A 16,171-nucleotide genomic window follows, 5' to 3' on the forward strand; every position below is an offset into this window, starting at 1 on the left:
TACAGTTGCTGTCATTTGACATATTTAGGTCAATGACTCATTATCAGTTGACTTATATTTAAGGAGTTCCATAAACATATTACATAGTTTGAAATAACAAGCCCTCTTTACCAATGCTAGTATATTCCAAATAAAACAGAAAAAACATAACTTAATTATCTGTATCACTTATCCATTAGTGTGGAAACTACATATCATATTATTAAACTATCATGAAATTATTGGTGCTATTTTTTCCCAATGGCATGGAAATTGAGAATTTTATATATATATATACACACACACACAGTAAGAAGAGCACTACTGCCAAATGTTAAGAATGAAGAGATCTATTAATAGAAGACAATTCCTTTAAAAATTATACTTTGCCAAAACTGAAAAAATAAAGTAAATGTTACAACATCTAGGCAACTCTAATAATACCTTGTTCTATTATTTCCTTTTAGATAAAGAAAGGTTTAACCTAGTAACCTCAAAATAAGAGCAAAAGTTTAAAAACCAGCTATATTAACAAGCAAATATTAAAACCAGTAAGGTAATGCAAAAATATACTATAAACCTAGAGTTGATAAGAAAAAAGATCCTGAGAGCTTAAAACTGAGCATCAAATTCATATATTTATTTATTTATTTATTTAAAAGATTATTTATTTATATATTCATGAGAGACACAGAAAGAGAGAGGGAGAGACATAGGCAGAAGGAGAAGCAGGCTCCCCGCAGGGAGCCCGATGTAGGACTCGATCCTGGGACTCCAGGATCATGCCCTGAGCTGAAGGTAGACACTCAACCATTGAGCCACCAAGGCGTCCCCAAATTCATACATTTAATAACTTCATGTAAATCCTTCCAAAGACTCAGAAGGGTCAAAATGAATGGTTAAAACAGTATACCATATATAGTACCCTATTCAAAATATAACTATATGCTTTTTCAAACTTTAATGTGTGAAATGTAGTATCAAAATTATTGCATAGAAGAGTATATAACTGTTCCTTAGTCAAAGTATACCTAACTACAAATTTTCTCTAATTTTAATTTGTAAAGTACTTCAAAAGTAATAATTCCTACCATTTCATCCCGTGCTTCTGTTTCTTTTCTCAGAGGAGGTTCGAACTGTAATTTGTCAACTGCAAAATATGTAATAGATATTCACAAACTCTATCTTAAAGGGTTAATCTCAGAAATATAACAAGAAGCATTTGTATTGAGGAGAAGGGAAGGGAGAAAGAAAAAGAAAAGACAAAATCTTTTCATCTTTTACTGCAAGAGTACCCCTTTTTTTTATATTTACCAAAAGAAGGTAACAATTTGGTATTTTCCTAACAATTCTACTTCATTCTCACTTGGAGTCAGGAAATTAAATAGCACTTTTTGCGTATAAGAGATTGCAAAAAATTAATCAAAGTTATCTACTTTGACCAAAAAAAAAAAAAAAAAAAAAAAAACCTTTAAGGATTTTCTGTCTCTACTGCACACTCCGTTCTAAGGCTACATACAACTTTATGGCAGGGATGAACCTCCCTAAATTACTGTAATTATTTAAAAAGAACAAACAGTATTTAAATTAAATGTTACAATGGTATTTAGAAATTTAATATTCTATTTTGCTTAATGTATATTTTAAGTGGCCTGTTCAAACTTCTCTTATGTGAAATATTCTAAAACAGAAAAGGATGGCTTATTAAAAAAAAAGGTGGCTTATTATCTACTCATAAAAGATGGTTTATTATCTACTCACAGTTTTGGGGGGTTTTTTTTGTAAGTAGCTTTTTTTTGTAAGCAGCATGGAGCCCAATAGGAGGCTTGAACTCATGACTCTTAGATCAAGACCTGAGCTGAGATCGAGTCAGATGCTTAACTGACTGAGTCACCCAGGAGCCCCATAAAGCACACAGAATTTTAAGATTATAAAATCCAATGTGACTAAAAAAACAAAAAAAAAATTTATACTTGCATCATAGAAATGCAAGATCCCCAAATACAATCTTGGCAAAAAAATATATTAAAAAATCATTTTCAAAAAGGATCTAATTGTTCTTATCCCTAAAACAAGATTTGTAAAATAATACAAACTGCATATATAATTCATTAAATAAAAACACTGTTATAAAAGTTTTCAATAAAAGATTGAAAGACAATTCATAAAACATTGTATCTACTTTTCAAAAATAACCTAAAATAAAAAGCTCTCACTTTCTAATGAATTATTTCTTAACCTAATTTAAAAATACTGTAACTCAAAACACACTATTCTAATTCACTATTTCAACTCAATTTGAGACAGAGATGAGCTAACTTTTTTTCTGTCACAACTAGAAATACTGGCAGGCAAGCAGGTGTAGAAAAGAAGAGAAAAATGTCATTATTATCTTTAACAGTAAAAATTATATATCAAGCAAATTTCAAGACTTATAAGAAATTCCTAGAAAAAATGAGTTTCATAAAATACTTAAGATGTTTGACACATAAGAAAAATACTCCTTAAAAAAATCAAATTCCTTATGACTATTATAAAACTAGTGCAACCACAACTTAAGGCATAGAAATACTAGAGCTTCCAATATCATTATTTTATGTAGTACGCAGGACCTCAAATTGTTTTCTTTTAAAGAAAATACTGACAGTACCTTTGGTCATATCTTTGGCCTACAAAAGATGGGGAGGTCTTCTACTATACATATTCATTTATTTCTGTAAGATGATGTAGGTTCTAGCCATAATGAAGTAAAGGACAGGAACTGGACTTATCCTTCTGCTTTAAACTACAAACTTGTAATATCAATGTGTGTACCAAGTATATGAAGCAATTATTTTGGAGAAGTGGATAACAGATACCACAAGGTTTTAATCCTTGAAAGAAGAGAATACATAGTGGTAAGATCCACATTCACTATGGCTTTCTGCCTGGAGGCACTTTCCAAAGTAGGGCACAAGAAAGTGGAATCCAAAGAGAAAGTAACGGTCTTAACTGTGTAGGAAACAAAGACTGGAGATTGATTGGGGCTGCTTAGGTAGAGGGAATTTGAAGACCAGAGTGCCAAAAAACGAGAAAGCTACATAAAGGAGCTCCAGAAATATGCCAAGAGATCTTTTTGTTTTTGGTTGAATACTAAATTGCCCATGAGCAACAACAACAACAAAAAAAAGCAAGACTGAACAAACTATGTCATAAACAAAGTACTGTAAGCTAAATGTAGATTCTGGTGATCACAAAGTACCAGGAAAGATAGCTGACTTTCTAACCAGAGGAAAGAGCTTGCTGAATACTCTGGTAAAACCCGACACAAGCCTTAAAAGGATCAAACTGACATACCAGTTAACTCTTTAGAATAAGAGGACACATCCAGACACTCAATGTTGCACCCCAATGTTCAAAACAGAATAATAATAATAATAATAAAATAACCGGAGAAGCAGCAGGAGAATAGAAACAACAACCAGTTGAAAAATATATAGAGGACTTCAAATAAAGGGGTTTGCAAATACAACATTCCAAGTTTCCAAGAAAATAGGCCTTTGGGTCAATTTTTACAGTATTAGACCTAATATTCACCCTATCATAAGCATCTCTTTTTTTTGCATTAAGTTGTCACACTTCACTTGAACTCTACTCTTTCCAAAACCCTCTAACTCTTCTTTTTCTTTGTTTAATGAGATGTTCCATAGTTCCACTCATAGATGTTTTCCTTCACTGCAGGGAATCAACAAACTTGATTTTACTGGATTATACATTCATCCTTGGTGGTTTTAGACGAGGCCAAGTCCATAATAATTATTTATGTCCACTAAAAACACATAGTAAGAATACTTATACTAGTCACTATAGCCAAAAACTAGTAACAAATCAAATGCCCATCAACCAAGGAATGGATAAATTGTGTTAGAATCATACAATAAAATATACTACTGTGAAAACAATGAACTATTATTATACATGACATGAATGACTCTCACAGACATAATGTTGAGCAAAAAAAAAAAGCAAAAAGGGTACAAATTGTATATTCCATTTATCTGAAGATCCAGATGAAGGTAAAAACCAATCTATGGTGGTAAGTGAACAGAACGGTGATTAGCCTGGGCATTGGAAAGGGCAGGGGGATATAAGAAGACAGAAGGGCACTGACTGTGAAGCAGCATAAGGGAAGAGGCTTTCTGATAATGTTCTATATTTTGATCTGGGTGGCAGTTTCCTGAGTATATACCTATTTAAAAATTCATCATATGTTACACCTATGCATTTTACTGTATGTAAGTTACCAGTTCAAATTTAAATGAAACAGAAAACTAAGAATAAGTGTATATAACATCTATTAAACAAATAAAAACAAAGCTATAAAATGTTCTTGACAGACACAAAAGAAGACTTGAGAAAATGTAAAGATAAATCACAAATAAAATGACCTTCAACTTTAGTAATTTTTTTTTCTGGTACGTGAAGCACACAGAGCTTACTCCATGAAGTTAATCAGTATCCCGGGGGTTCGTGAAAGAACCTTGGGCTTACCTCTGAAAAAGTCTATTTTAGTTAAGAAGACAGACTATCATAAAGGGGTCAACTCTCCCCAACTTAATACATGAACTTTTATGAAGTCTCAGTAAAAATGCTGAGAATTTTTTTTTAACTAGATAAGCTAATTTTTTAGTATGTAGGAAAATAAATAGCCAAATATAACAAAGAACAAAACAAGATATGTATGGGGAGGGGGGCAGTGAGGGGAATAGGAGGAGGATTAGTCCAAACAGATTTTAACAGGTAATATAAAGACAAAATGATCAAATTATGCTATTGGCACATGATTAGACATACTAATGCAATGACAGAATTTCTGGAAAGAATAAAAAAATATTTATGGTCATTTAGTACATCATAAAGGTGGTATGTCAAATCCACTTAAAAATACTAAGTTTTTAATAATTAGCATTTAGACAAATGGATACTCATTTAAAAAGAAATTGAAGCTAAATCTGTACTTCATACCTCTTACCAAATAAATTAATATCTTATATCAAAGATTTAAATATTAAAAAAGTAAAACTGTAAAAATAGAAGAAAAATAATAGAATTCTTTTGTAATCTTAAAATCAGGAAGGCTTAAAAAAATCAGGAAGGCTTTGCTAAATATGACACAAAATCCAAAAGCTACAGAAGAATATATAGATAAGCTAGACAATATTAACTGAATACCTATATACCTGCATAAAATAAAGATAGCTTTAAAATGGAATAGCAACTTTGCTAATTTTCTGTATGGTATTTGAAGTCCAGAGAGTTCACTTGGGATTATATAAGAAGACAGCATAAGAAATATCAGCAATCTGGGACTAACAAAGAGATAAAATCTTGAATTACCGGTTTAACTAAGAAAAGGTCTGATTGAATGGACTGATATGGGAAGGACATTCTAACTCTCCACTGACCTAGATACTTCCAAAGCTGTATCCAGAAAGCTAAAAATATCTGGGTTCAGGTAAACTCAGACTACAACAAAATGCTCATCTGCAATAATTCTAATTAGTTTAAACATTCAATAAATTATCTTCCTCCATTACTGTTTATAGTTTTTAATCTCATTTTATTGTAAACTTTTTAAAATATCTTTTGAAGCAAATATGCATTTAGGTCAATATACTCATACTGAAAATTTCTTTGTAAATCTGTTCTTCTAAATTAATTGGGCTAAAAATGACAAATATCCTTAATATAAAATATTTGTAAATGATTAATTTATTGAATAAATAGCAATTTCCCCTTTTAAGTATATATTTTAGAAAAAGATTCCATTCTCCTGTTAACCTGACTAAAAAAAAACTGAAACTCACCCACCCAAATGTCCAACAACAGGAAACTATTTAACTACAATACATCACATTGAAGAAAGATGCAATCTTTAATGGTTATAAAGGCTAAGCCAGTATATTGAAAATGCTTCTGTTAAGTAAATTCAGTCATGCATAAATTCAGCCATAGAAAAAGATGAAGGCAATTTAGCCAAAATATTATCTGTGGGTTGGTACCAGTGATGAGATTATGGGCAATGTTAATTTTTTTCCTCTCACAAATTTTCTAAAACGAACATACATTCATTACTTTATAATTAGTACATAAAAACCATTTAACTAAAAAAACAACAGAATTCTATTACAAACCAGAGAAACCACCACCTCTATTTTAGAGGTATTCTGATTATGTTAAAGCATGTAGCCTCAGTTAGTCTGAAATTTTATTTTTCCAAAAGACCCACAAGAACACTCAGCTCAACCCTCCAAAACCACCAACTGAAAATGTATACCAAACACATACAATTTATTTCTGAAGCTGTCCGTTCAGCTCTGGCATTCCTGTTTGTAGATCTAATGGTATGACGAATGATTGCATGGGGCTGTGAATATAAGCATAATATACACACTTTAAAAAATTTCAGTGATAAAGTTAAAAGGTCAAACTTTTCAACTAAATGATCATTTACTAACAAACATGACTACCTACTAATAAATTATAGGATAAACATAATAAAATGAACACTAAGATACTTTAAAAGTTATTTATGCCATTTTTATACTGTATAAAATACTGAAAAGATGCAAAGAAAGTCAGATAAATTTTATCTTCAAGGAGTTTATAGTCTAGGCAGTTAAGACACACAAATACTTAATAAGATTAGAAAATGGTGAAGGCCATTCATTAAGACAATTACTAATAATGCCCAGATGAGAAAGAAATGACTTCCACCTGAAGGGGTATAGAATTTCTTCATGACAGAGCTGTAATCTGATCTGGGCCTGAAGGACAGTAGGCATTGATGTGTAGCAGTGTGGGAAGCATTCTAGACAGCAGAGAGAATGTGAATAAAGTGAGGCAAGAAAAAGAAATTGTAGCATTCAGGGGGACTGGAGTTGACTATTATTTGGCTTCAGTGAAGATTAAGTGAAGAGATAACAAAGCTGGACAGACAGACTGGGCAAGAGCCAGATCATAAAAGACTCCAAATGTCAGCCAATGGCTCTCAATTTCATTTTCTCAGCAAATAAATTTTTTGGTGATTTTTCAAAAAAGTATTTCGGAGTCAGATTTAAGAGGAATTGGATAAATGTCAAAAGGTACAGAGGGGGAGGAATACTGGATGCAAGGAGACTGAGTAAGCATATTGTAGTAAATCAAGTGAGAAGCTTGCTACGTTATACCCTTTTGCATAAGCTCCTGATCCTTTGAAACTATACCTCCAGCTCAACTGCCACCTACCAAATTTCTAATGACTCACTCTCATTCACATGATGTATAGTGGCTCATGTGTTTTTTTCCTCTACTTCAAGACCCACTATCATACCAAGGGACTTCAACAGCCCATTGTTTGGGACTTAAGTTTTCTGACCTCATCTCTAAAGACACCCTCCCAGACTTCAATACACTCTTGATTCCTAAGATCACACTCTGGACCTTGCCATCAGCTCTGATACTCAAACCCACATTATGCTCCAAACTTCTCACCCTTGAGCTCACTCTCACTCCTATTATACTATTTTATGTTCACATTAGAATCCCAAGTCCATTGACCCATTACCTTGTTACCTTCCATCAGCATTTATCTGGTCTTCACTTTTCTTCCTACCCAGTTTGTATCTCATGGTCTACAATTTCCAGCAATCTCTTGCCAATATCCTAAATTCCCTTTCCCCACTGTCCTTCAGTACTCTGTCATGCCAAAATGACAACCATGGTTGAATTAAGCTAAATTAACTCTTTGTGTTTATACGGGGATACCAATCACTACTGGAGGAAAGTCACTCAGCAGACCACACTGAAAATTCATCTCACCTGAGGCTTCAGCTTTGCCCACAAACACTTGTTTAATCATTTAACCCAACCATTCTCAATTACTATTTCGCACCTTCTCTCCATACTCTTCAAACCACTCATTTTCCCTCAGATTTTCAAGAGATGACCTTTCCATTTACTTCACAGAGAAAACTGGAATCATCAAATAGAAGATATCTTTTAGTGGCAAATCTCAACTATCCTCCTCTCTAACACAAGAGAAGTGTTTCATTACCTAAAATCAAGTGTCTCATAGTCTATATTCCAGCCTTTTTTCCTTTCTCAGAGACTTTGCCTAATCATCTGGTTTCTCTTAAATCTTTCCTATTTCTATCTGTTGGATCCTTTTCATAAGCATTTAATCTTGTTTAAAATTACTTTCCCCACATAAACAATACCTAATTAAATAAATCCCCCACCAACTCATTTTCCTCCAGCTACTGTTCATGCTACCTCTCCCTTTCACAACTAATTTGCATAAATGTATTGCTATACTTACCTTTCAAACCACTCCAATCCAGTTTCACCTCTATAATTTGAATATTATCCTTTTAAAGAAGTAATCAAGCACTACCACCTAAATCCAAAGATTTTTTAAAATTATCTTCTAGGCAATATTCTTGTTGAAACTTTCCCTCCGTCTTTTAATGGTCTTTATCAATCCTTCACCATTCCTTTTAACCTACTTGATTTTTTTAAAGATTTATTTATTTATTTGAGAGACAGAGCACAGAGGGACAAAGAGAGAGGCAATCAGAATCTTAAGCATATTCTGCTGAGTGTGAAGCTGGACAATAGGGCTTGATCTCATGACCCTGAGATCACAACCTGAGCTGACACCAAAGTCAGACACTTAATGCCACCCAGGTGCCCGTTAGCCAAATTGATTCTTAAATTTTGAAAAATCTCAGGATGCTGTCTTAGGCCTTTTCTTTTCTCACTCTACATACTTCTCTTGAGTGATCACATTTACTCCCTAAGGTATTAACTACTTCTATACTTAGTGACTTCCAAATTTATATCTATAGTCTAAACTTTCCTCCCTAATGTATAACCACTTATCTAATTCCTCATGAAACCTCTCTGTTTGGAACTCCTATGCAACCTCAAAATTACTCATACATAAAACTGAACTCATCTTTCTTTCCAAACCTGGTTTTACTCTAGTGTTCCTACCTCAAATCTTTATTCATCCCCCACCCTCACATCTTCATCAAATCCCCAACTCTCACAGAGAATTCTTGAATTAGTCCACTTTTCTTCATCCTTGCTCTCCACTCTTAGTCTAAAACACCACCGATCTCTATCCTAGATGACCTCAACAGCCTTTTAAAAGATTTTCAGAAATGGAATTCTGAGGTCATAGAGATCTTTTAAAAAATGCATATACAACTATTCCCTTACCCTTTAACGGCTTCTACCACCTTAGATAAAGCCCCAAGTTTTTAAAACGACTAGCTAAAGCTCTGTAACTTCATCTCCCACTATCTTCCTTACCTTGTTTTCTACTCAAACCAGACTTTCTTTAGTTTCTCAAGTATATAGTCTTCTAAACTCCAGGTTTTCCAACATGTTATTCTCTCTGCTCAGAACAATTCTGCTTGCTCTCTTCCTCTAATTTCGATTTCTCCTTCAGGTTTTCAACTTACATATCACTCCTTCAGCAAGTCCTTTCCCACCCATAAAATATGGCTACACAGCACACCATATTTCCCATTCCATAACAGTTACCACACTTGTAAATTATTTGTTGGTATTCCTGAGTTTCCTTTGAGACCATACCAGAAGTTCTCTGAAGGTAGGGACAATGTGAATCTCATACAACACAGTGTTCCCAACTATGAAGGCAGAGGATTTCAAGAACTGAAAAGTATGGTGATATCATTAAACAGAAATGGAGAACTCAAGAAGGGAGAGTGGATCTGGGAAGCCCAGCAAAATAATGCGAGGAATAGAGTCTGGTTATTTGCATAACCAGTGTAGACAAATTGGGGAATCAAGCAAAATCAATTCCACATTTAAGCTACAACAATTTTAATGATTTTTAATCATTTAAGGGATTAAAATCTTAATTATTACAAATCTTCAAATGAAGGTTTAAGTAAAAAATATCTATGAATGGCGAGTTTATTCCATTTTTTTCAGTTAAAGTTCATTTAACACTCAACAAAATATTCATTAGTATCTAATGACAAAGACTATACTATACACTAGGCAGTGATGATTAGTTTTTAAATATTAGTTTTCAAAGATCATTTAATGTCTATTTCTATTAAATACATACATGGAAATGATGTGATATTAATTAAACAATAAGCTTTGGAGTTCGTTTGCCTTGGATCCAAATACTGGTTCCACTTCTTACTGGCCATATGATCTTGGGCAAATTACTTCTATTTTTTCTCATTTATAAAATGTGGATAAAATAGAATCTGTTGCAAAGGACTGTTTTTTGAGTATTAGATGAGTTAACGTGAAAATTATTTGGCCTAATACTTGATACACAATGACTACTCAATGAGTGTTAGTACTTATCATGATACTTACATGGTATAATTCAAAACTTAAGAACATAAAGTAGAACATTTCTTCCAACAAATAATAATACAAAAAGTCTGGTTCTATAGTCTTGCCAGAGTGGAGGTAGAGATATAAAAGGAAATAAAGGCATAAAGAGAAATGACGAGACAAATTCAGAGAATCACAGAAATAAAAAGAAATCCTAAAAAAAAAGAGGAAGAGAGACTGGTGGAAAAGTACAGTCGTGTCATACAAACATAATAGTTACCTGCCAATGAGCAGGAAGCCCCTCATTCCTGATTTACAGGTTTTGTTGTTAAATAGAATATATTCAAAAATAGTTTACAGTATTTTCAGGGAAGGAAAACACCGGAACAGTATTACATGTAATAATATAAAATATAATAGTCTCCAACAAGTATTGGAAAGGATAAAATTCCTTTGGGAATCTCAATTTTTAAAAATTATTTATCTCCTGTTAATAATCTGTGTAATAGAAAAACTAGAAAATGACCAATTGGATTTCTAGAGAGTCTCCTTTGTGAAAAATAATATGTGTTCTGTCTAAATTTTTTGGTTTCTTGGTCCAAAGCAATGTTCCTAAAAACTTTTATTTCCTTAGAAATAGAAATAGAAAAAAAAAAAAAAAAGAAAAGAAATAGATGTCCTTTCTCTTTACAGAAAGATCAAACTCTCACTTCAGAACCCGAGATTTAGGGAGAAGGGAAGCACTTCTGGATTTCTGGGAGGGGAAAAAGATCTGATTCTAAACCTTGGCTACCTCTTAATAACTTTGGGCAAACCAACTATGAAAATAAAATGATAGTAGTTTTAATTAGATTAATAATCCTCGTTCTTTCCAGAAAAAGTGTCAATCAGTTATGTTATGTATGTTATACTGCAATTTTTTTTAAAGTATCTATCAACTGTTAATTATATGCAGGATAAGTTAAGTTTACATTGCTAATTAATCTTTGTGGCTAAATCTGTTACAACTAAAGGAATAAATTAGAAAACAAACTCTCAGACCATATTAAACATTTATTTTCAAATATTAGACTGCAAACACTCTTTACCTCAAAGTCATCGTCATCTCCCTCAGTGTAATGTGCATGGTTGTCTGGATTATTCACTTTGTCCAACAGCTCAACTGCCAGGGCCCTAGAGAGACCTGGCTGCCCTACAAATGTATGCTAAGTGAAAACAAAACAAAATAAAATTTCATGAGTATGCTTTTACATCAATGGTTTATAGAAAATGTTATCTGTGCTTTTTCATCCAGTAGCTATAAAAGACAAGCATATGCGAGTCTAGTAATACAAATAAATGAGAATGTATTTAGTAAAAATATTAATCAGAGAAACCACAATCACATATTATCAAACTAAAGAACTCTTGTGGAATAAGTTTATAACATGAATAATTTTTCTAAGTTATCTGATCTACATTAGGTTGTAAAATTACAACCTTGGCTATAACAACTAGACATACATTACTCATGTCATTATAGTGAAATGTATGCAAATGAATACTGAGGTACAGTCCATATCACAATAAGAAACAAGTAAATGTATTCCAAATTTGCATACATTTAACTCCGTAATATTATATAAATGTACAGACATATAATTCAATTTTTACATTTAAATAAGGTTTCCTTAAACCACTGTAATAATTAACTTTTTCTAATATAAAAATATTTTATAATACATAAAGACACAGAGCATTCTATAAATTTACATAAGAAACCAAGAAAGATGATAGCAACACTTTTTAAAGTTTTCTCTAGGCAGGGATTGGCAAACTAAAGCCAATGGGGAAAATCTGGGGCACTGTCTCTTTTTGTAAATAGTGTTGAGTATTAAAGCAATACTAATTCAAGTATACTGTCTATGGTTGCTTCAGTGCTTCAATGGCAAAATTTAGTAGTTGCAACATAAACCTTATGGCCCCCCCCACAGCCTAAAACATTTACTAGCTCTTTATAGAAAGTTTGCTGACCCCTGCAGTAGGAGATCACTAAATTTTTATATTAAAAATTATAGATACTTTTGTTCAAGTGATATTCCTACTTACTGCATGACTACAAAAAATTCCCCTATAATTTAAATTGACTTACAGTCAGAAGTCTTTCAGCAGTTGGTCTTTTTTTGGGGTTTTTGGTTAGTGCTATTTTGACAAAATTATGGAATGTTGATGACCTTCAAATAAAAAGAGACATGTACAAAAATATTTCACTGATATTAGTTTTTTGGTGTTACTAAATAAAACTAGTTTAGAAGAAGTTAGAAAGTCTGAAACATACAATTTTTCTCTTGGCTTCTTAGCTCTACATAAGCCAAAAAACAAAACTCAAAGCACAGTATATTTCTTGAAAACAGGTGTCAGTTTTATCTATTAAGTAAAATGAAATTAGGTAATAAAACAGCAACATACAACCTCTAAAAAATACAATAAAAACTAGAAATGGGTAGTTGTGTCATTTATAGGATTTATAATCTTGTGTTCTAGGTGCCACTTAGGATCAAAATGGCCTTTTCTCAAAGGTTAATTTATATAAAATATAAATGTTTTCCTATACCAGAAGAATGGCATCGAGGGATAGTGGGTAATATACATGATTATTTAAATCTTAAAAGGTCACTGAATTTCTAAGGAACGACGGCAACCACATAACAGTTCTCTTGCGGAGAAATCAAATCACTGTATTATATTTGGTGACTTGTGGAGATAACATGGAGTCAATAGAGTACCCTGAGACTGGAAAATGTACTCCAATGACAATGACTGCTCTAGAATCTGTGAATTTAGCCATAACAGCTAGTAGTCACTCATTCCTGAATGAATATCCAATCATCCCTGCCATAAAGTCCTCCAGTTCCAGGTGCTTAGGAGCTTAGGGTAACAAGGATTAGGAAGAAATCCATATCAACATAAAAGAATACAGCCACAGTAGAATATATATGTGCTGCTGAAGTGAGCACGGGCTACAGTAGGATATAAACTCCTTTATTTCCAGAGTGATTTTCCTTTCACTACTGGCATCATCCCCAGAATGGCTTGGCTCCTAAGTAATACTTTGCACAAACAGGCCAATAAAACATAAAAAAGTAGTTTAGAACCTGTTTGGGGGACAGGCCTCTTAGAATTTGAAACAAAATACAGACTGTCTCCCTAGAAGAATGAATATACATACAGAACTCTCCCCGCATGAGAAATCCATTAAATCTAGATGAAGAATTCCTGAATTTAAGAGCTTGGAAACTTATGTGCATGGTTTCTTTTATTAAATGTATGGGAAAACATTGTCAGAAAAATAATTTTCAACTTTATCATCCAATTAAAGATGTGCTAATGGACTTTAAGAAGAGGTAAACTGCTTTACTTAGTAAGAGAAAAAAGAGATTAGGATGAAAATAAATAATAACCTTTTTGACTATTAGATAAGGAAGGCAGAAAAAGTCAACAGTCATAAAGTGTCATGGTACCTGGGAAACCTTTTAATATCACCTTCCATAAAAGTCAGCACATCATTAACAGAATAGAATACAAGGCAAAGATATGAATCTCCAGAATTTTAATATATTCATATCCAATGCTTTCTCCCACACCTCTTATCCAAGCTTCCAAAACTCTAACAATATGATCAGAGTTTTACCAGAGCAGTAGATAATAAAAATCTTTTGGATTGACATGGATTTCTTCCTATTCCTTGTTACTCTAAGTTCCTAAGCAACTGGAACTGTCAAGGAAATAAACCTATATCCCTGCCACAACTCTGCAAATAAATTAGAAATATAACTTCTGGTAAATTATTTAATAGCTACAGGCTTCAGTTTTATCGTCTATAAGATAAGGGAAATGAACCTGTCTCCTTTTCATCTGTAAAATTCCAGATATATATAAAATCTCTATACATTAACTTACCATTTTGTTTTGTCCTTTAGTTTTGGAGGCTGAAAATTACTTTTTGACATTAAGAAGAGGGCCCTGGAACAAAAATTTCAGTTAAAGAGCAATATTGAAATACTTTTACTACTTCATCTAATAATCAGAATGAATATTCTGTAATACATTTATACAAATTATTAAATATGTAGGCACTGATAAAAACTGGTATGGAATATGTAAGTTAAATTTTTTAAAAAAGACTTTTTTTTAAAGTTTACTGATGTGACTTCATTCATTCATTCATTCTCTTCTATACCCAATATGGGGCTTGAATTTACAACCCTGAGATTAAGAGTCGCATACTCTACCAAGTGACCCAGCCATGTGCCCCTGAAAATTAAATTTTTTATATTTTAGATACTCTACAGAAAACCTCTCCTAGCTATAAGAGAGGATATTTAAATGTCAAACAAGCTCTTTATTTACAAGGTAAAGCTATCAAATGTTGGAGAAGGATTTTATTACAATACTGTTATCATACATAACTAGCATTGTATCTTAGACATAAGTATATGTAGTAATTATGGATCATTCTGTAACACAGAGATGACATGTTACTCCAGCATTTGGTTGTATGCTTAATGGACAATCTGTCTCTATAATTATTTTGGGTATAGGTAAATTATATCCATTTCCTAGTCTTTTCCCCTCATTTGGACAAAAAATTTTCCACATTTTTTTATAATGAAAGATAGAAAAGTCAACCTGCAAGAAGACTTTCTCTGTGAATTCACTTTTGACTCATTTTCTATGGCTATGGGGCAGAAAGATGGAAGATTTAAGAAGGAAGTTCTAAAATGCTCTATTTCAGTGTTTCCTACAAAACCCTTATGGGTTTCTAAGCAAACTCCTTAGTCTTTTTTTTAAATGTCAAAGATATTTTCTCTTTTAAAAATGAAGTGATTCATATATAAAGTTCACATTCCTAGTACACTGAGTCATTATTTTAAATCTTCTGCTCTTCTCTAGTCTTTATATAACCAATTATTATAATAATATTAGGTAATATTACTTTTTTCACTAATAACCAATTTTCTATGTAGCTTTGGATTATACATATGTAACAGCTGCTCTTAATGCCTAAAAATTTAACAATTCATCAACCTAAAAATAAAACTAAAAACCCAATTCACCAGCTATTGGACATTTAAATTTTTCACCCTTGTTAACCTGAAATGGATAATTCTTAGCTTTTTGTTTTCTTGGATTATTTCCTAAGTATAATTTTCCAAGTAGTAGAATCAAACATTTGTATTGCCCATAACAGGCAAAATCAAATTATTTTCCTGAAGGTCTCTACTTATAATGGCATTCCAGCTAAAAGTAGATACCTTTTAACTTGTGTATCCTTAGTTACTTGTGAGATCAAATAGTTTTCCAAGTTTCTTTGTATCTGGTACTTGCTCATAAACCATGTCTTTTGCCTATAGAGTCTCTAAATGAATTCCTTATGTAATATACACTAATCCGCTATTATGTTAGAAGAACACATTCCCCACTGTTGATTTTCTTTTCAACTTTATACTATTTACTTTAAAAGCTCAAATTTTAGCTCAATTTATCCTTTCCTTGAAAATATTAAAAACCCTTTCAAAGGCTCTCAAATATTTTTTCTGACAGACATATGCCCTAAAATGTAAATAATAATTATGCTAGACATAATTACTTCTTCATTATCCCTTGACAAGAGAAAGAAAAAAAAATAAAAAAATAGAAAAAAAATCTCATCTACATCTTTTATCATTTACTTATAATTCTGCTTAGAACAGAAAAAGAGGCTCAGTTGATGGAAGAATCAATGTAAGGACTTAAAAAAACCTTATTTGTTAATTTTTAAGATTTTTATTTATTTGACAAAGAGAGAGCACAGCAGGAGGAACAG

General features: G+C 32.3%; 1 protein-coding gene across 3 annotated transcripts in view; it reads right to left on the minus strand.

The window, feature by feature from the left end:
• Positions 1-16,171, minus strand: part of MAP4K5 (mitogen-activated protein kinase kinase kinase kinase 5) — a 109,055-nt gene that overhangs the window by 28,210 nt on the left and 64,674 nt on the right. For all 3 annotated transcript variants that reach the window (XM_049113161.1, XM_049113159.1, XM_049113160.1), the window contains exons 11-15: positions 14,266-14,328; positions 12,458-12,539; positions 11,415-11,531; positions 6,307-6,385; positions 1,071-1,129 (exon numbers count right to left, since the gene is read on the minus strand). In XM_049113161.1, the coding sequence (XP_048969118.1) occupies positions 1,071-1,129; positions 6,307-6,385; positions 11,415-11,531; positions 12,458-12,539; positions 14,266-14,328 (400 nt within the window). The remainder of the gene's footprint in view (positions 1-1,070; positions 1,130-6,306; positions 6,386-11,414; positions 11,532-12,457; positions 12,540-14,265; positions 14,329-16,171) is intronic.

The sequence above is a fragment of the Canis lupus genome, chromosome 8 (genome assembly GCF_003254725.2).
Source record: "Canis lupus dingo isolate Sandy chromosome 8, ASM325472v2, whole genome shotgun sequence".
NCBI lineage: Eukaryota > Metazoa > Chordata > Mammalia > Carnivora > Canidae > Canis > Canis lupus.